The sequence below is a fragment of the Lipotes vexillifer genome, unplaced genomic scaffold (genome assembly GCF_000442215.2).
Source record: "Lipotes vexillifer unplaced genomic scaffold, Lipotes_vexillifer_v1.1 scaffold664, whole genome shotgun sequence".
Classification (NCBI taxonomy): domain Eukaryota; kingdom Metazoa; phylum Chordata; class Mammalia; order Artiodactyla; family Lipotidae; genus Lipotes; species Lipotes vexillifer.
In genome coordinates this window covers 1564151-1585459 of record NW_006782421.1, presented here as the reverse complement: position 1 = coordinate 1585459, position 21309 = coordinate 1564151, and the positions used below count along the sequence as shown (strand labels likewise).

Genomic DNA, 21309 nt, shown 5'->3' with positions numbered 1-21309 from the left:
AAAAAAAAAAAAAAAAAAAAAAAAAAAAAAAAAAAAAACTACAAGAGGAAGTCACGGATTAGCAGAGAAAGAGCCCACCTGTGGGGACAGGCACAGGGTAGACCCTCGGGCATTTCTCCATCTGCCCTGTCAGGGGGTCAGGGCTGCAACACCGCCAGCACCACAGCCTCCCTGGACCCCCAAGTCGCTTTCAGGTTCTTTTGCTCCATTATTTCCTCACATTAGAGCATTTCTCCCCAGCTCCCCAAAGGAAGGAAATCCCACGCATCCTACAAAGCCCAAATCGAAAGCCACCTCTTAAGGAGCCAAAAAAAATCTTCATCCTCATGTCAGTCAACTCCTACTTGGTTCAGACTTATTATGGTGAGCTGTCTCCATCTACACCGCCAGGCTTTCTGCCCTGCAGTGTCCAGCAGAATCTCCCACTACAGGCAGCAAGCACAGAAGTGTTACCAAGTTGAACAACATCCCTGCATACCTCCACCATCCAGTGAGGTGGCTCAAGTCTGACAAAGGAGGAGGAACCGTGCGGCGGGGCACCTGGGGTAACAGCACGGAGTCTGGACCCACACTGCCTGGCGCGAGCCCCAGCTCCACCATTTCCCAGCTATGACATCGGGCGAGTTGCCAAACTTCTGTGCCTCAGTTTCCCTAGCTGTAAAATGGGGATGACACTGCGGACCTTTTCAGAAGTGTCATGAGGATCAAATGAGGAGTGAAAAGTGCTCAGAACAGAATTTAAGAGTAAGCACGACATGGGCGCTTGTTATTGTGTTTCAAATACAGGAAAATCTCCCCATCGCAGACTACAGTGCATGAGGTACTAGACTCATCACTCCAATCATGGTTTCACCAACAGGATCACTGGCACTTAGGAGTTAGATCATCTCTAATAGAATTTTGCTCAGAATTCAGCTATTGATTGGATCATGCTCTTATCCCATTTCTCATACAAGTCTGTGCAAGTTGGATCTAAGTTTGTTTATACTGCACACCGTCAGGTCCTGGGCTTCCGCTCTGATTTCTTACCTATTGAAGTCACCCCAGTTAATAAATGATCTTGTATTTCCCAAAATGCCCAAACTAAAGGTGTGTAGACATTAGGGGGAAAACACAGCAAACGAAGGCAAAGGTTAACTGCCCTCATGCTAATCTTTGTGAACTTGCTCTTAAATAATTCTTATCTTGCGCTGACAATTAATCAAATCATTCCCCTCTATTCTATTTCCAGAAGCCATTTTCCCCTTTGTATAATTTAAGAGGGTTTCTTTTAATGTAGCTGTAGTAATTTCAACTAGATTTGACAGCTAAAACCACACCAATCCTGAAATGTTCATGTCTCAGGTTAAAGTCTACCATGAGTTTTCAGTTTGATGGGAGACTTGAAATAAAGGCTTTGTCGTGGGAATTCTGACAGACACATGAGGACAGCAAGGCCTTCATTCTATGTCACCAAAACGTTTCAGTGTTTCCCTCAATGGCAGCGTTCTTTCCTCCCTTAATATAAATTCAGGCTCTGTAAGTAGCAAAAAAAGTTTCCATTTGGCTCTGAAAAGTGCTTTCTGCAGAACGATTAGAATCTGAACCCGAGCTCCACCCCAGAAGCTCCACCCCACCAGCCTGGCAGATTCTTCAGCACTCATTTCTTTAAAAACGACCATATCCTGTGCTCAATGGGGCGCTTTTGCAAAGAAGTATACAAAATGAGAACGCTCCTGGATTGTCTGCCATGAGGCAGCATTTAACACGACTTACTTTCAATTGACTGAAGCCTGTCACAGGATTGCAACTGGGTGACAACCGTTCCACCCCTGCGCCCCCACTCCTCACATGAAGGTGCAGAAAGCTTTTAGGAACGAGAAGTTTAAAAACACCAGAATCAAGTCGAGCTACTACTCCGTCTGGAGCATCACAATCTGGTTTCAGCCATTAGCAATCTCCAAGCAAAGGACCATTTAAATGACTGTACCAAACACACCCTGGCACTGGTTTTAACTTTTCACCCCTGTACCCCCACCTAAGGCATCGCCCCTCCTGCTGTGGCCGATACCATGCCCTTGTTTTATCTGTGGCAGAAAGATTCATTTCTGATGTCCAGATACTTCTCTAAAGTTAGAAGGCAGGCACACCAAGCGGTTTATTCCTATCGTACTAATTCATTAAGCTTAACATGACATAGAACTTATTACACATACAAATTAGAATTTTCTGTTCTATATTTTGACTAAGTATGCTTAGCTTCAGAAATCACTTTTTCTTATGCCATCTCAAGATCTACCCCTCATTGACATAACTTTGGATTATAAACTAGACTTCCAAATAGGCAGGGGCTTCCCCTGGTGGTGCAGTGGTTAAGAATCCGCCTGCCAAGGCAGGGGACATGCGTTCGTGCCCTAGGCCGGGAAGATCCCAATGTGCCACGGAGCAACTGAGTCCGTGCACCACAACTACTGAGCCTGCGCTCTAGAACCGACAAACCACAACTACTGAAGCCTGCGCGCCTAGAGCCTGTGCTGCACGAGAAGTCACCGCTGTGAGAAGCCCACGCACCGCAACGAAGAGCAGCCCCCGCTCGCTGCAACTAGAGAAAGCCCGTACCCAGCAACGGAGACCCAACACAGCCAAAAATAAATAAATTTATATAAAAAAACAGGCAGGCAGAAGTCACTGTGATCCTTCCAGCTAGGAACATTCATGTCATACCTCTAATATTTATACAACCTCACACCCAGCAAGTATTTACGTAGTGTCAACCGAGCACCAGGCACTGCAATAAACATGGAAGACAGAGAAATAAGCCTCAGTCCTTGCTCCCGAGGCTGGTAGAGGAAACAGGAAATACTGCGGGGGACGGTCCTATGAGAGGGAGAGCACCCAGAATGGCAGGGAGGATGGAAAAGATCCAGGCTAAACTGTAGGCTAAGACTCCAAGCGTACTCTCTGGGCAAAAACAGGTTGGAGAAAGCATGGAGAGAACACACTTTCTGGAAAAGTACAGCTTCCTTCAAGTGACAGGAGGATGGGAGGAAGGAGAGCAGCCTTAAGATGAGTCAGAAAAATCAAGGCGGCGGGACTGAAGAGACTCAGTGTCCTGGCAGGGAGCCGGACTCCATCCATACAGGGAAGCTCTGCAGGCATTTAATTGCACTTTGAAAACCACTGTGAAGGAAAAAAATCAGCATGTTAAGGGTTAATGTGACTAATAACTTAAATCTGAGTATCCTCCAGGAGAGTGAAACGCTCAGGACACTAAGACACATGGTAAAATTAAAGGAAATTTGCATGTCAGATTCATCTGCAAAAATAAATGAGATTTCTACCAGCATCAACTTCGGGGGGTGGGGGGTATGTGTGTGAATAAAAGCACTTTCACTTAATGTACTGAGTGAAAGAACAGCAATTCAGAAAGCCATTAATCAGAAATCATTTCCTAACAGTTTGCACCAAATGGGAATCCCCTATACTAAGTTTTCTTCAGGTATCTACTTCTGAGAGGAAAACAAAGTTCTAACTGCCCATCTCAATCACACTTTCCTGCATTTTAGGGATTACAGACAATTTCATCTTCGATGTTGAAATAACCCTTTAGTCTGACCTCAGTGCAAAACCTCTAGAGTTCTGATTTATACTCTTACTTGGACCTGCCTTTTTGGAACTTACAGGTAACCACTCATCTACAGTTCACATGGCTTCTAATCTGGGGGGAGAGTAACCAAGTGAGAAGCAGGGTCCTGAAATGCTGACCTGTTTTGAAGATGGAAAATCCTGGCATCAACTTCGGAAATCAATGGGCCACCCCAGAGTCTAGGGATGGCCAATCCAGTACACGGAAAGGACAGGTACTTTGTCAAAGGTGGCCAGCTTCACCATGCAGCCCCGCCCGGGTCCCAGCCCCCAACCCTCTCCTGGCACTTGCTGTCCACACTGCTTGGCTCTCAGAACCCTGAGGCTTGTGATGAATAACTAGGCATCCTTTTCTGAAAAGCTGCCAACTCAACCCCCCCTTAAAGGTCACCCTCCCTCAGATGGGCCCGGTTTTCTGGGATTCCTCAGCTCCTACAGCCAAAGGGGGGAAACCATTTTTCTCTTCAAACATCAACTTTCATTCTCAGAGAAGGAATATCAAGCACCGTCCTACTTGGGTAAGCCGAAATATCGACCCTGAAACAGGACTTCAAAATGGAATGTCATCAGAAAAAGGGTGGAGAAAGCTGATTTCTTCACCCTCAACGATGGAAAAATACAGAGCTTCAGTTAGCCTCCCAAGTTACGTACAGTATTTGATGTGTACCCAGCAGGGAAATGGCTCAAGATTCAAACCTGGCTCAGCAGCGCTGTGCAAGCACATGAACGTGAATGAATTCCCTGCGGACGGCTTGCACATACCAGGCAGACCACCCAGGATGAAGAGCCACAACAGTAGACCCCGGTCATCCATGGGAATTCATACTGATGCTGTCTCCAGCGTGTATTCAGAGAGCCTGGGTGACAGTACATTTTAACTTAACATTTAACATTCACCATGAAGGAAGAGAAAGAGAAAACAGAAGGTTAGCCAGATGTAACAGACTATTTAGCCTGTCAAGTAAGGTCACTTTTTGAGAGGCTGTTTCTATCGATATAAGTAGAGAAGGGCATGGGTCTTGCTAACTGAGGGGGAAAGAAACGACTTGGCTCACTCCCTTTCCCAGTAGCCAAAGTAGGAGATACGGCTGCTTGGGGTGCCACGGCCCCCGAGGAAGAGCATCTGAGGCGGCCGGCACTCTCGGACAGCTGCTGGGAGCAGCCTGAGCAGGACAGAGGCCTCAAATGGACCCAGACCTTCCGGGCTTGAATCTCAACTTCCTCAATGCCCAGGGCCAGACAAGCTTGCTTCTATTCTTCCTTCAGAAGCAGGCAAGGCCAAGCTCTCCAGCAGCCTCATGGAGATGAAGTGAGCACGGAACAGATCAAGCCAACCCACAGAATAAGCCAAACAAAAATAAAGCAAATTCGAGTCCTGTCATTTCGGCTTGTCTTCATCTCTAAGAACCTGAAGAAAGTTCCACAGCTTCAAGATCTACCCTGTCCTCCCCCCACAACGATTAAGCCCCTTGGCTCCAACCACGTCAGGCAGCAAATTCTCACCGCAGGATCAGCTTGTGTTACTTGCCCTGGTAACACATTTTCACGGTTGCGTCCCTATACCACGTGTGCTGTAAGGACGGAATAGAGTCCATCAGGTAAAAGTGGGAATGACCCAACAGATCTCTCCAGAAAAGCTTCCTGCGTCCATTTATATCTTGGGGGAAGGGAAGAAGTGGGAAATCACCTTACATGTCTCTTTTGGAAACACCCTTATAAAACATGCTTTCTAGATGGTACAGATTACAAACCCAGTTTTAAGGACTAAAACTTGCTTATTTCTTTCGTCTTCCAATTCTGACTTAACACTAAACGATGGTATTTTAGGTTTAAAGCTAAACGAGTCCATGTATATGTGACTCGTTTGGAGCATCTGCCCCCTTTGAGCTGAAGTAAACTCAGCTGCAGGTATTTTATCTTCTGACCAAAGCAACACGCGACATACTTAGAGCTGGAACACTACACCCCCTCCATCAGGTGACAAGTACGGGTACTAAAAGCAGCCTCAGCCTCCAGCTGTCATCCCTAGAGGGTGGGCTGCAAGGGGCACACATGAGGACGAGTCACTCTTCTAATGAGCCTATCAAACCAAACCAACAGGAAAAGTTGAGTTAGAGATCGAGAAAACTTAACATCTGACCATTTAAGAATGTATTTAAGACTGAGACAAGTACCAAAATAGGAAACACTGGGTAACCTTTACGTGATTAAGAGCACTGCCCTGAGCTAACATTATCTAAGTTACAAACAATAAGATAATGGGTTAGCATAGGCCTGGCTCCGAAGTCAAAAACTACAGATGACACATAACTACACAACTGTAACAAGCAGCTCCCCACAAATAGACTTATAACTTGAAATGGTTTCTGTGAATTAAAAATCTGTAAATGCAACAGGGGAACTCATTCAAGGGATCAGGTTTACTTCAAAGCAAAGAATACTGCATAGAGCACACGTTCACTGCTATAGTTTGGTTTGTAAACCCTGAATTTCAAATATACGGAAATTCACAGGACAGATACAAGGGGCTAAAACACGTTGGAAGTGCTCAAACTTACACGGGAGATGGAATTTGAAAGAGGCCCTTCTCACCTACCAGAGCAAAAATATAGGTAAGAATGAAAAGAAAGGGGTACTCTCATATTGATACTGAAATACAAATTGGAAGCTTTTTGGAGAGCAACTTAAGCTGTGCTCATTGCAGTTTAAAATGTATCCACACACACTTCTATGTATCTATTGCAGAAACACCTAGAGTCCAAGGATATTGACAGCTGTATTTGTACTACAATAGTACAGAGAACTTAGAAACATTTAAAATGTCTCAGACAGGTGAATCAATTTGCTATTTCCACACATGCAAAAAAGGAAAAACTGATGTTTTGATATGGAAGGATACCTACCACCTACTGCTAAAAAAAAAGTTGCAGAATGACTGAAAATTTTGATTTTTAAAATGTGTAAATAAGTGAATGAACGGATGTCTTAAATAGAAGTTATTCCTGAGGGTGGGAAAGGAAACAAGATTTCATTTTTATATAGTGTTTGTGCAATTTATGAGTAGCACTTTTATAATTAAGGTAAAAGGGAGTGATCAGATGTGAGATTATTAACCTGCTAATCCACTGGAAGTTCAATAGATGCTGAGAAAACCATTCAGGTCCTGCTGTAGCCTAGTAATGGCCAACAAAACCTGCAGGTCTCAAAGGGACAAACCTTATTCCTGAGATTCTTTGTATTTAAAAAGCTCATTTTCTACAAAACATACGCCTTTTCTCTTGTGCATTACCTAGAACATTTAGTAAATATTTTTCTTATGAGTTTCCCTAGGTCTCCATTCAAACATCACCAAAAATGACAGGAGATATAGGTATCACATTAGCCCAGAATCACAAGGTTACATCTTTAAATTTCCTAAAATCCTGTTCAAAGACTTCAAACGTTGCCTATGAAGTTCAGGTCCCCAACTTTTAGTGGAAAGAGTCACATCTTCCTTTCATCTCTTAGACTGGCAACACGCCTTTCATTCTTTTGCAAAGGACTCAACTTGATTTCTCAATGTGACTCTCCAAATAAATTTATTCAATAGGGCTGTTAAGCACAATGTAAAGCAAAGTAGAATACTGATTACACATAAAATACCCGCATCCAAAAATGTTTAGAAAAGGCATATAAGAAACAAGTTCACAAGCGTGCAGGTTTTAAATGGTAACCAACTTACGAGCACAATTTTAAAGTTACAGGAAGTACACCCTGTGTGTCTCTAACGCACTTAACATTAAACAGTGTTAGTATATTTCCCAGGCTAGAATGCACTTTCCACTTGCCCTAATAAACCGAAGCCCAGATAGGAAATGTAACCAGAACTAAGTAAACATAATATAGACAGGAGAGCCAGAAGGTGGGCTAATGAACTGGGATGCCTTCACAAGCAATAAGGCATTCTAAAAAAATGTTTCAACAAACAGAAGGGTATGAAAAGTTAGATATTTGGAGGATGTAAAATGCAAGTACAGATCAGAGGAGGAAAGGGATTTCTTTGTGGATGCAATGGAGAGCGTAAGATGAGATAACGTGCCTCATGCTGCAGCCGCCTTAAAACGTGCAAACTTTGTTCTGGATGACAATCGACCATCAAAAACCAGAAACAACTCACTAGCGTGATGCATGGCCCAAGGTTAGGGGTCCAACCCAATGCCTAGGTAAAAGATGAACAAACAGGAAGAGACACACACACCGTGATTTCATTTTTTTCTGAACACCCACACAGACAGCAGTTTCTGACAAGAATGTTCTTGGCAAAAAAAATAAGTTACAGGAAGGTTTTTCCCTTGAAGAAAAAGGCAGCTCTAGATGCAGATTACAAGGCAAAAATACCAATTTTTTCAGGCCCAAATTTACAGCCCTCATATTTTGAGAACATCTAAACTTTTTTTTGGGGGGGGGGGGGGGGGATCAAAGAAAAGATGACTAGAAACACTGTTCCTGTCTGGAATGCTTATTTCATGCTGTACCTGAAAATAAAATCCAACGTGGGCAGCTTACCTTGGCACTGGAAGCCTTGTTTCCCAAACCCCCTGAAAAACAAACAAGAAAATTTGTTAACATATTTTGTGTTGGATACCATATCTTAAGCCACTTATGTAACAAAGCTTTCTAGAGTTAAAGGTTTAGTACATGAAACCCAATGGTGTGACAGGAAAACATGCCTAAATAGCTCAGTGCACAGGGTCAATGCAACTTTGAAAAGATCTGGCCTCTAAAGGCTCCCTAAACCGTCTCAATGTATTCAAGTTGGTTTTTTTTTTTTTTTACACTGTTATCAATACTTAAATTTTAGGACAAGAACATGACTAGAAAGTTGTCGGCTACAATATTCAGGGAACAAGGAGGACCTGACCTTATGGAAAAAAAAAAAAAAAAAAAAAAGCTGAATTTGGTCCCTAAAGACCAACTGAAAATTGTTTCTCCCTAAAGACAACTAAAAAGCAGCTTCATCATTTGCTGTGAATTTAAGTATTTGTCTAGATAGTGCCAAGCAGCGCCACTCAACATTAAACTTTGGCTTAAAGGAGCCACATTTTACAAACTATCATCCCTATTTTTTGCATGTGAGATTATAATCTAATTTTACCTAGAACCAATAGCATTCAAAGCACATTCAGGAACTATTTTGTTCTTGTAAATTACTTTAGAGAATTTACTTTCTAAGCAGAAAACCCTGATGTGGACGTTAAACTGCAAACACCATTCCAAGTAGGATGAACTACATTAAAATTCTCAAAAGGTTATGAGTCAATCTCTTGCTTTACATAGCATATTAAGTTTACAAAGCACTTCACCTATCTTTATAATTAACTTAGCCATCCCCACCCAGAAAATAATTAAACGCACTTAGTTTTAAAATAGCAGTACTTTAATATTTAAATGACTTAGCAAATCAAGGAACCAAAAAAGGAAACAAAAAATTAAAACCACTGCTAGACAAAGCTGGGGAATATTTTCCTGGAACTTCCAAGGGGTTGCTTTACAGCTAAGCAGAGAACTGTTTCAGGGATTACTCCAGGAGAAAGAGGACGGGGAGATCTTTATTTTCCACTCACATTACACCTGGTGACCTGACATGCCACATCAGTTCACCAGGGGCTAGCAATTGATAGTGGAAAGTCTTCAGCTAGCCTGGATATATATGTTGCAAGTCCCTTTTCTACCTTACCTACTTCCTGCAAAAGTAATCAGTAGTCTAGCTGTTCCCTTTTAATGGAATTTCACAGCTGACACATGAGGCTGAAGACCTCCCCTCAACTAAATGCAATCTCCTCTGCCCTGATACTCCAAGAACTTAAATAGTCTCATCTACAACTACCTACGTGCTCCTTGGAGCACAATTACTTCCTACGCTGACTACACATTGGAAACCATTCATAGAGGTGGCTGTGTTTTTCCTGGGTACTGTGGAGCTGATTTCTAAGACAATTAAGCACCTTATTAGCACCACGTTGGTGGCGCTCTCTTGGAGATGACCTTCCTAGCTGTAATGGATTCAGATAAAGCCACATAAAGTTAAACCCCTATTGATTAGCACCCTGTTTGTGGGCCTTGCCCTTAATTTTCCCAGGTGTGATAAATTCAGATAAAGCCATACATGAAGGAAAAGTTGAACACCTATTAATTAGCACCATGTTTGTGGGACTTGCCCTTAGAGATGATTTTCCCCAGATGTGATACATCCAGGTAGCATTCTCCAGCGGTCCCCAACAAGATCCATATGCCAGCTGGCTGGTGGCAGGGCGTACTCTATGCTGTCAACCTGGTGCCATTTCCCAGCCTGGCGGGGGATGAGGGGGAGCAGGAGTTAAGGAACCCTAGACATGTCTGACTTGGGGAGGATGTCCTACATCCAAGAACCAGAAGTAGAAGCAGCAGAGTGGCTAACAACCTAACTGAAAAGAACCTACTGCTCCTCCAAGTGGAGCATTTGGACTGCCTTTAGTTTCAGCTTTCTTAGAAAAAAATTGAGGGAGAATCGCTGACCTTTATGAAAAAAAGTTCATAAAAGCCACAGGTCTCTCACGGGAAGAAAGCACATACACGATTTCCTCTACTTTCACAGGGTTCAGAGAACCCCCCTCTCTGAAGCCCACCACTTACCCATTCCCCGAAACCCCCGGGGACCCCCGAGTTAATGTCTGCGTTCATTGAAAGTTACCAGAACTCTGACACCTTCAGCCCTGACGACGTTTTTCTTACAGGCTCTGTCCTCACGCGCTGGGTTTTACCAGCCTAACCCCGTGCCGACGCGAGTTATTTTAAAGCACTCCACCTGCCCTTCTGCCCTTTAGCCGCTCCCTTTAGCTCCCCCTCCCCTGCACGCTTTCAACAGTTGGTCGCCTGCCCGCTCTCCCCGGGCTCACGCAGGGAAGCCGGAGTCACTCCGTGGCCAGCAAGTACGGGTTACAACGGGCAGGACCCAAGGCTGCAGCGGAGCCAGAGCCCAAGCCCAAGAAAAAAGGCCGCGTCCACAACCGCGAGGCACCCGGCCCCGCTCGCCCCCAGCCCGGGCCGCGCCGCGCAGCCGCCGCCTGCCAGACTCTTCCCCGGGGACCCGCCCTCCGACTCTCCGCGGCGCTCGGCCCTGACCCGCGGAGACTCCCGGTCTGTTCTTGGGACGCCGGAGAAGAGTGGGGGGCCTCCGTGTCGCCCCCTGCCGCGGCGGGGGGCGAGCGGCCGGCGACTCGCGGGAGTCCCACCCGCGTGCGTCCTGCCCGGCGCGCGCGTAGCGTCCCAGGCGAGTTGGGACTCCCAGCGGCTCCCCAAGTTCCCCGGGAGAGGCGGCCAAGACTGGGGAGGACCGGCCCCGCGCCCCGCCGCGCGCACCCACCAGATAAAGTCGGTGCAGTGGCTGCAGAAGGTGGGCTGCTTGAAGAAGCGGGCGATGAAGCGGTGGTCCTTCACCTCGTGCACGTTCTTCTGTCTCAGCGCCCCTTTGCGAGCGAAGCGGTTGGCCACGTCCTGAGGCGCCGCCGAGTCGTTGGCCGAGAAGACGTCAGCCATGGCCCCCCCGCCGCCTGCTACCTCCGCCAGGAGCGGGGAGCGCGGGCGGCGGCCGAGGCGCGGCAGGAGTCGGGCCGGAGCGGAGCCGCGCCGGAGCGGAGCCGCGGGCGCGCTGCTGGCCCCTCGCGCAACTGGTCATGAAAGGCGGGGGCGCGCCGGCGCTGGAGGAGTCGGCGCCCCCGCGCTTTCCGCGCCGCCGGGGAAGCAGAGGGGGCGCCCGGGCCTGGGAGCTAAAGGACGCCGCGGAAGCGGGCCCGCTCTCCGCCACCACCGTCTCCTTCTTCTCCCAGCCTTCCTACCCCTGGGCCGCCCGCTCCGTCCACCGCTCACGCCGTCCAGCTTGTCGTCGTCGCCGTCTCCCTCCTCGCAGCCTCCGCTCGCCGCGCTCGGACGCTCACTTACCTCTTCCGCTTCCAGGACCCACCGTATTTCTGGCCCAAGAGCCCAGCTTTTATAAGCTTGCATCAACTTGAGGTTTCACCTGGCTCCAATATCCAAACCCCGCCCCTCCCGGGCCACCACGCTGTTTATTATACACGGCAGGAGAAAAGGAGCTACTTTCAATCAGGGAACACGGGCCCTTTCACACGCCTCCAATTGAATTGTGCTTCACCTGCGTCTTGTATAGACGTCTAATTTGGATGTTAGGACGGTTAAAGGACTCGTTCTGGTTGTTTATCCCGTTACTCATTGACTACCACAGTTAAATCGAGGATGATCAGGCTTTCTTGATTTTACAAGTCCAGAACCTTAATTTAGAAATCGTTTTGCATCCTAGGCTAACAACTGCCTTACTGGCAGGTGCAGAGCGCAGCCAGTACATTTGTAAATTACCAAGTAAAACTGCTTGTGAAAGGGTGGCTGGCATGGGTCTTCGAGGACGCACGTGGGGTTGTACCAACTAATCACTTGCTGAATATTCATTAGTTCTGCCTGGAGGATGCTAAAATACATGAGGGAAACAACGTTTCATTATGGTTTAATTTCATCGTCAGATTCACTAAATTCACAAAACAACTTCATCTACTGAAGACAGCGAGAAAGGGAACATGTTTAATCCTTCGAGAGGTTTAAAAAAGCAAGAAAGCTTTCCTAAGATCTATACTATCTTAGAGCATATCACATAGACCAAATAGAGCTACCATTTTTTAAGATTGCCCAGTTGAACGCATGATGATAGGAATGGCTTTTATGTTTTGACACGTGTTAGTTATTGACCCGCCCTTAATGGGGCATGCACTTTGCTGGCTCACTTGCAATCACTCCTGCCAATGTACTTGGAGCTTAAAGAGATTGCACCTGCTTGCTATTCTGGTCAGAAATTTTGCCAGTAGTGGTGGCCCCCTCCAGTCCAAGGGGGCAAAAAAAAAAGGAATGAAAAGCAGGGGATGTCGGGAATATTGAGCAAATTCTCCGCAAAACACCATAAGCGTCTCACACCATGGTTGTTGATGGCTTAATACTTGTAAATCACATGGAACACGGTAGAAAGAAACAGATTCTTGTCTGCATCTAAGACCAAGGTCCTTACACCTTTTACGAAGACAAGCTTCCTTCTGTTTCCCTGAAACCTTGATATAAGGACAGAAGGAAAATATGGGAGAGCTGGAGGGAGGAGTTGCAGATGGGGTGATCTCTGAGCACAGTGACAGGCAAGATGAGCTAAGAATCAAGTGGACCTTGGCAGCAGCCTGGCCATCACCTGTGTGCAAGTGGAGCCACTGATCTCAGCAGTGGGGAGACCAGAGAGAGACAATATCTCTTTTCTTTCTGGTTGTGGCTTTGCTCTCTTGCCTCAGTGCTTACTGTCGTTCCTTATGGGCAAGGCGAGAACTCACTGGAAGTTTGTTGTTTGATGGCTGGGCTGAGCGTGAGTGCTCTATTGCCTACAGATGAGCTCACTTGTGACGCAGGGCATGGGGTTACACCTGGGGCGGGGAATCCTCGGGCAGTGGAACACCACCCCCGGCAAGGACAGATGAGAGTGTGGGCCACAAGTGGCCCTGAAACCGAGCCAGACCCTGGGCGCTCCTGGACACAAAAGCCTTTCTGTGTCCCCCACTTCTCAATTACAGGAAATAGGCTTCATTCAGCTTCCAGGACCTTCCCTGAGTTCCAACAGGCAGGTTCAAACAGTTACTAATCAGGGAAGGGAGGGGATGCAGAGACCAGGGAGGAGCGGTCAGGAAACAATAGTGCAGCCTTGGCGCAGGGCGTTGATCCCCCCCCTCAAAGGATACACACATAATCTCTTTGAGCTGTTTTGCAGATACTGAAACCCCCTCCAGGTGGGAGAAGTTAACTGCACGCTGCCCACAGCACGTAGACCCCAGACCCGGTGGACCCAGAAGGCTGGTGATGCTGACTCCCGATTACCTCCCCACCAACCAATCAGAAGAAGGTCCACGAGCTGACCACGCCTCTTTGAACCATTACTAGAAAACTCCTCACTACCCCCTCCAGGTTGGGACACACAGTTTTGAGGGCATGAGCCTGCTGTGCCCCCCTTTGCCTGGGAAAATAAAACTATCTACTCCACCCAAAACCCTGTCTCCGAGATTTAATTTGGCGTCCGAGTACAGAGGCCAGATTCAGCTTCAGCCCCAGCAGCCCACCTGAGAAGGATCTCCATGGTGGCACTAAAATGGAGGGGATTCCAGAAAGGGGAACCCCTGGGGAGGTGGAGTGGTCAGTGAGACATGGACGTTAGCAATGATTTTAGAGTCTGCTGTTTCCTGGGGAAAGTGCAGGAGAGCAGGTATGGTAGACTGAACACACCGTTTGTGAGAGCCCTCCTCTGTGACCCCTGACCTTGAGGAGGAAGTCCAACACTCTTTGCAGAGGTGCTGCCTGGACCAGACTTTTGGAAAACCTCAAAGCAAAATACCATCGATCCCTAATTAGATACACTGTATTATAAGAAGCCCATAATTCCCTGGTAAGGGAAAGCAGGATGTAAAACAATATTCAGAGACGCCATTTTTTAAAATGTATGTACACCCACATCTATATGATATAAATATGCTTGTGCACGTACACACAGGTGTATACAAAGATATACATGGCAAAATGTTCATTTAAGTGACTATCTCTGGATGGTGGGAATATAAACGCTTTTCTGTGCAGGAAGAGAAGCCTTTGGCCTAGGGTTTACATTTTGAAAGGGCATTGGAAACCATAATTTTTAATGTTGTCACCAAAAGGAGGTATTTGTTATTTTTAACACAAAAGGTTTTATTGCCAGAAATTCACTGCTGTTGCATGGACTAGAGATGGTACTAATTTGCATGTGAAATGCTCGGGAATTGTTTTCAGCCGCTGACCCTCACCTCCTCTTTAGCCCCAATCCACAACCAGAAGTTAAATTCCTGAGAGGACTGCCCAAGGAAGCTTCTAGGGGTCCAAGGGTGCTGCTTCCTCCACAAAGTGTTTTTCCTGTACTTTCTCCCAGGTTTTCTCTAGTAGCCATGGCACAAACCAGATGGAGGACCCAGAAAACCTGGGTTCGAGGCCGAGCTTCAGCACTAACTGATTTGTGTAATTTGGATAAATTAACTTCTCAATTCTCTCTCTCTCCATCTAAAAATGGAGATATTGATAACAACCCTAGGATTTTCTTAAGCATTTAACCCGATGATACATATATATAAATGTATATAAATATAAATAAAACCAGATGGTGGGTAGTAAATCCTAAAGTCTCCTGCAAATGCAAGGTAGGATGGTGGGTCTCAGCTTTACCAAGCATGCATTTCGGAGAAAGTGAATGGTGAGACACCCCCCACCCCAGATGCCGTTCCCTCCACTCCCGGTGGCTGTGACTTAGGAAGCAAAAGATGACCCAAGGAAGGAGTACCAAAAATGTAAGCTGGCGTTCATGTTTTAAACCCACTGCATTTCCCACCACCCTCACCCTTAAAGTGCTTTTTATGAAAGGCCTGGATTCTTTGAAAAAACTAGTTGCAAGAGGACCCAAGCAACTCTCATAGTCTTCCATTCACCTAGAATTTAACGGGAATGGGAGCAGGTACTTAGTTGCTTCCCTGAACCTGCCTGGGGGACGTATCAGCCCATGGAAGTGACAAAACTACGAATCCCATGTACCTGTCCCCCAGTTCCAACAATTATCAATTCATGATGAATCCTGTTTCATCTGTCCCCTGCCTTATCTCTCGATCTCTAGATAATATCAATAAAAGCTTAAAACAAGGCAAAACATGCCAAAATATCAACTCCAGGTGGAGACTTGAGGGCGGTAGTTATGTTCATTATTTGTTGGTTTCACAGATATTCACATATCAAAACTCGCCCAACTGTAGACTTTAAATATGCATACAGGGACTTCCCTGGCGGTCCAGTGGTTAGGACTCCTCACTTCCACTGCAGGGGGCACAGGTTCGTTCCCTGGTTGGAAAACTAAGATCCCGCAAACTGTGTGGCACTCGGTCAAAAAATAAAATAAATAAATATGCGTAGAGTTAACTTAAATCAATCGTGTACTCAACAAAACTGTAAACATGTTTAAAGCTAAATAGCCAAGTCCACTAGTCCAAATAAACAGGTGAACTGAAGACGAGGGGAAGAACCCGTGGGCCCTCCCACAGGGCTTGCAGCTGCCTTTCGCCGGAGGTTAAGACAAGCCTGCTCTGTCCAGTAGGTGTGAGAGTCAAGTTTAGTTCCAACCCCAAAGCACTCAGGGGCTCCATGTGTGTGGTGGGTGCTTCCAACCAGACTGTTCAAGCCCTCTTTTTTCTGCTTTCCACGCCCCCCACCACATTCACTCGGAACCCTGCACGTTCTCAGTAGGCTCTCAGAAACCACCCGCCCCCAAAGATATCCCCTCCTCTGCCCCCAGCTACAGGAACTTTTACTCCTCCTCTCCTTTACTATTTTTTTTGTACTCTTTATTATATATCACTTTCAACAAAACCTCCCTCTATCTTTCCCTTCAGGGTAAGGCCTTCCATCTTCCTTCTATGATTTTGCATCAGAGAAAGTCTAGGAGCCGCCAGTTTTAAAAAGGGTAGTTTGGGGTAGAAGTGAGCATCAGGGTGGCTGAGCAGAGGGAGAGTGCTGGCAATTACTAGGTTCAATGCCTTTGTTTAACAATGAATGCTGGGTCCTGGAATGTTAATATCTTGCGTTTACTATATATATATATATATATATATATATATATATCTGCCTTTGTGTAATTTATATTCTCTTTGGTGATTCGAGTGGGAGAGGGAAGTTTGTGGACACTTCTACCCAGGAAACCCAGCCGCTCCGCGGCATGTGGGATCTTCCCGGACCGGGGCACGAACCCGTGTCCCCTGCATCGGCAGGTGGACTACCAACCACTGCGCCATCAGGGAAGCCCTCACTTCTATTTTGGTGATAGCTCTCATTTAAACGCACAGGCATGACTAAACTTTGATCTTGTTTTAGTCTGGATGTTTCCTGCTGTACGCAGTCATGGAGTAAAAATAGCACATCTCCCACCAATCGACATAGGGCAAAGATTCCAGGACAACCTGGAGAAGCTGCTCAAAAGGTATGTCCCACGAGATTTATCTAGGTAAATCAGTAAGTGACATGGCATACCAACGTCCCCTTGGGAGGAGCTGTAAGAGTCAGTGCAGTGATGACAGCCTGGTTCTCTGAATGCACGCTTAATTTTTCTGGCAAACTACACAATCTGCAATTGTTTCTGTAGTTGGCGTGGCCTTAGCACTAGAATGGTGATACCTCCCAAAGCCTTGGAATCCTTTCAAATGTCATTCAAGTTTCTATACAAGATATAACTCTAACAAGAAAGGAGAATAGAAAAAGCATTCAGAAACACTATTTAATAAATATGCATTGAGCACTTATGCTCAAGCACTGTTATAGGATATCGGGGATAAACAGTGAACAGAACAACAGTTTCAGTGGAGAGGTGGGAGTGTGTCAAAGCTTGCTTGGAGGGCCTTTAAAGAGGGGAGGGGACTTCCCTGGCGGTCCAGTGGTTAAGACTCTGTGCTTAATTGGTTAAGAGTGCAGGGGGCGCGGGTTCCATCCCTGGTGGGGGAACTAAGATCCCGCCAAAAATAAAGTCGGGGGTGGGGGGGAAGAAATTAAAGTCAGAGATTAAGGGGTACTGTTGCAAGCAAACGTTTTTAAAGAGTGGAGGGTAGTCACTGAAATCTAAATACGTTTTTTATAGGACGATAACCTCATGTTTTTATGATCATGGGAATGACCCTGGAGAGGGAATAGTAAACAGGTATGTCAAATAATTATGTTGACTAAATACGGTTGATAGGTATTGGGGAAAAAAACTTTTCCTCTACCCTCCTAGGTTGAGTGATGGGGGCATGTGAATTAAACTGACAAAAGAAATTAAGAGGAGAAAAGGCCAATTTTTTCCCCACGTACACAGAAGCAAAGAGAAAAATGTTACTTAAAGTGGTGGTTAGAATTTGAGGCTCATATTCCGTCTTAATAGGAGAAGAGAAGGGAACCAAAGGGCACTTATGTAAAGTCAAAGATAAATGGGCCCTTAGGAAAATAGATGGGAAATACGGTATTTTTGTGACAAGGTCTGTTTAAGTGATCTCTTACCCCACTGATTCCATCTCCAGTGATAAAAGTTGTGAAACTCCCAGGGAGGGGATTTATGCTAGTTGAGTCCTTTTGCAAGGATCTGCTTTTAGGTAGATAAGCAAGTTCAGAGAAAAAGCCTCTTCCTGCATCTGTGATTCTCAGATGACTTCAGCTCAAAATAATTTTAATGCCACAGTGGTGTGTGCTATATTTTGGAGTCTGTGGCAGCGCGTCTATTAAAAACAGCCCAACTCCACAGGCATTCAGGAGAAAAGTCATTCTTGGTGTCATAGTTCCAGATTTCTTCTCTTTTGGAATGTCTGGCGATGACCTTGGCTAAGTGAAATGGTCACCTCAAATTGTAGGTCAGTTTCAATGTCTTCTCTTCAGTGGGTAAAGTCCTTCACTTCAGAGAGATCTAGAATTAGCTCTATCAATGATAAATTAAACCTGCAGTATTTGTATTTTTGAGTTAAGTTTAGAAACTGTGTCTACTCGTTTTCAAGAAAATTTGGCATATTAGAGGATTTAACAGATTCTAATTGAAAATGTGTAACTGAGTAAGGGATGTGGGCTGTGATTTTAAGATGAAATCTCACAGACTTTGTAAGCAGCATGAAAACACTTAAGAGAATTTTAAGATTCACCAGGTTTTTTCCTTTCCAGTTTTATTGAGATGTAATTGACACACAGCACTGTATGAGTGTAAGGTGTACAGCATAATGATTTGACTTACACACATCATGAAACGATGACCCTGGTAAGTTCAGGGAACATCCATCATCTCATTTAGCACCATTTTTATAATTTTTATAGATTTATAAGACTTACTTAAGTTTTAAGTCTTAATAAGGGGACCTTTGTTTGCCAGAGAATTGACTGTTTATTATTGTCTATTATCCTTTTCCCCAAAGCATCTCTAAAGTGATTTGTAGGGACTTCCCTGGTGGCACAGTGGATAAAACTCCACGCTCCCCATGCAGGGGGCCTGGGTTCGATCCCTGGTCAGGGAACTAGAGCCCACATGCCTGTCCCAACTAAGGAGTTTGCATGCCCCAACTAAGGAGCCCACATGCTGCAACTAAGAAGCCTACATGCTGCAGCTTAGGAGCCCTAGAGCTGCAACTAAGGAGCCACGAGCCACAGTTAAGGAGCCCACCTGCTGCAACTAAGACCCAGCGCAACCAAATAAATAAATAAATATATTTTTAAAAGAAGTGATTAGTAATAAAAGAGTACCATTTGTAAACTTAAAAGTTTAAGGAAGAACTATATTTTTAAATCTAACTTCAGTTAATTAAATATGAATGTTAAAAATATATCCTTCTGAATGTTTTTCTGGACAAAAGAATGATCAAAGTGACCCTCAGTGTCATAAAAACTCACATTAACAGCTGTCTGTGTTAATTTTATCTTTTCTGTATAATTTTATCTTTTACCCACATTTATATAGGGATTTTTTTCTGTCCTTTTAACAAAGGTCTCAGAACCAGCAGGAAACCCAAGGTTCGTAGTTGGGGTACTGTGTGCACATACATTTCTAAGAGTGCTTGAGTTGCTTTCTTAAAAGTATCAAACACATATTCAGAGTGAATTGAACTAAAGTTGTCAAATCTTGATTTATTACCTTTGAAATTGGGTGCTTCTCTTATGGTCTGGGTGTCAGTGACTGAAAAATGGTTTCAGCTAAATATATATATATTTAATATCAATATATATTATTTAAATATATTAACTATATCAATATATTATTAATATAAATAATACAATATATTTAATATAAATATATTATTTAAATATCTATTAAATGTATTGTAAATATAAATATATTAATATAAATACATATATTTAGCTCAAACCATTCATATATATATAGAGAGAGAGAGAAATGAAGGTTCAATATTGATAAAACTGGCTTACCAATTGCTCCATAGCCTTAGAAAAAAAATTTTTAGTGGAATTTCAAAGGCGTGAATGCAGAAAGCACACTGTTTGACGAGAGCTGGTCTGTCCCGGAGACAGCTCCAGAGGAGGTCTGCTGAGGTAAAGTCAGATGACTGTATTTCCTGGCTCATTTGGACCAATGAAATATAAATTTGAAATTTATAAACATTGTCTCTAATAAATACCTCTCGTTGACAGTAAGATAATTTAGCTCTCTATAGCTAACCTAAAATGATTTAATAACTTTTAAAGTTTAACAAGAGAGAAACGACAATAAAAAAGCATTTAACATTTACCAACATTCCTGACTATGTCCCAGGAATTATTTTAAACTCTTTACAGGCAACTGTCAACTCCTTCAATCCCCACATCCTTTGAGGGGTATTATCCCCATTCAACCTATGAGGGACAAAGGGGTGCTGAGCTGAGAGGAGGTGAAGTTATGTATCTACTGTTGCTCAGGTAGCAGCCAGCAGAGTTGAGATGTGAAGCCTGGCTGCCCGACCAGCAGCCCATGCCCTACAGCCACCCACTAAATGGCTTGCGGTCCATGGCCAGCGCCATCATCATTTTTCATGTCAACTCTTACGGCTACACAAGGGAAATTCTCCCCGGTTGGTCCTCTCAACTTTAGAGTGGGATTTTTTATTTTATTTTTTCCAGTTTAGGAGATCTTCTGGGTGAGGAACCAACGAACGCTGCTGCTGACAATGTAAATATTGGAAGAGTCAGAGAGAAGCCAGTCTTCCATCTAGTGGTGCAGGAATGGCTTTTGGTGACTAAACACGGAGCTTCCTCATGCAGCTCAGAGAAGGAATAAACAAGCAAAACAAATGTTTCAAGGCAGCTGAGTCACCACCTATTTGCAGCATTTTTTTTTTTCTTTTGATAGAGTGTATAATTTAGCTCAGAGCACTTGGACTACAGGAAGATGGTGTAAAGGAACACAAACTCCCATGCTTGATACTTTGTAATTCCACAGTGATATCAGTTTTAACCAAGGATCATCATTTCTTCTGTGCAAGTTAAGAAAGGAGACATGCATAAGCTTTTGTGGCTGGGAGCTATCCTGTGTTCCGTCATTTTCTGTGCTCTCTAACATGGACCCGGGAGGGTGCTTCTCTTATTTGCAATAGTTTAACTTATGGACAGAACATGGTAAAGAAAGGTGATGTTATGGACTCTGACAAAGTTAGCAACAAATGGCAAGTTTGTTTTATGGTTTTTATTGCTTTTCCTCTGCCATTTCTTAAACACAGACTAGCAAATTCAGTAGAACAGATAAGTCTTAAACTCAACAGTTAGAATCTCAAGTACTATTCATGAGACTGTAAGAAAGACTTGAGCCAGATATACCTAGATTTCTACCATAGATGTAACACAGTTGTAACATGTTTTCTACCATAGATGTAACACGTTGCAAATGAAATCTGCTGTTACTCCTTCTAAGGAGTTAGATGTCTGACTATTAAGACAAAAATCCCTCTGCAACAGTTTCTGTCGGGCCTTGTCTGGATAAAGATAACCAGGAAGGCCTTGGGTAGAGACCACTGGGACGGCTGAGTTTGTGCCCACTTTCCTGTTCTCCAGATCAGTAGTGGCCGGCTCTCCCCTTAGCTA

The 21309-nt window shown here is 44.7% G+C and overlaps 1 protein-coding gene across 2 annotated transcripts in view; it reads right to left on the bottom strand.

Annotated features, from left to right (window-relative positions):
- Positions 1 to 11284, bottom strand: part of PRKCA (protein kinase C alpha) — a 372776-nt gene extending 361492 nt beyond the window's left edge. For both annotated transcript variants that reach the window (XM_007455276.1, XM_007455277.1), the window contains exons 1-2: positions 11006 to 11284; positions 8170 to 8201 (exon numbers count right to left, since the gene is read on the bottom strand). In XM_007455276.1, coding sequence (XP_007455338.1) covers positions 8170 to 8201; positions 11006 to 11178 — 205 coding nt within the window. In that variant the 5' untranslated portion in view covers positions 11179 to 11284. The remainder of the gene's footprint in view (positions 1 to 8169; positions 8202 to 11005) is intronic.
- Between the last annotated feature and the right edge of the window lie 10025 nt (positions 11285 to 21309).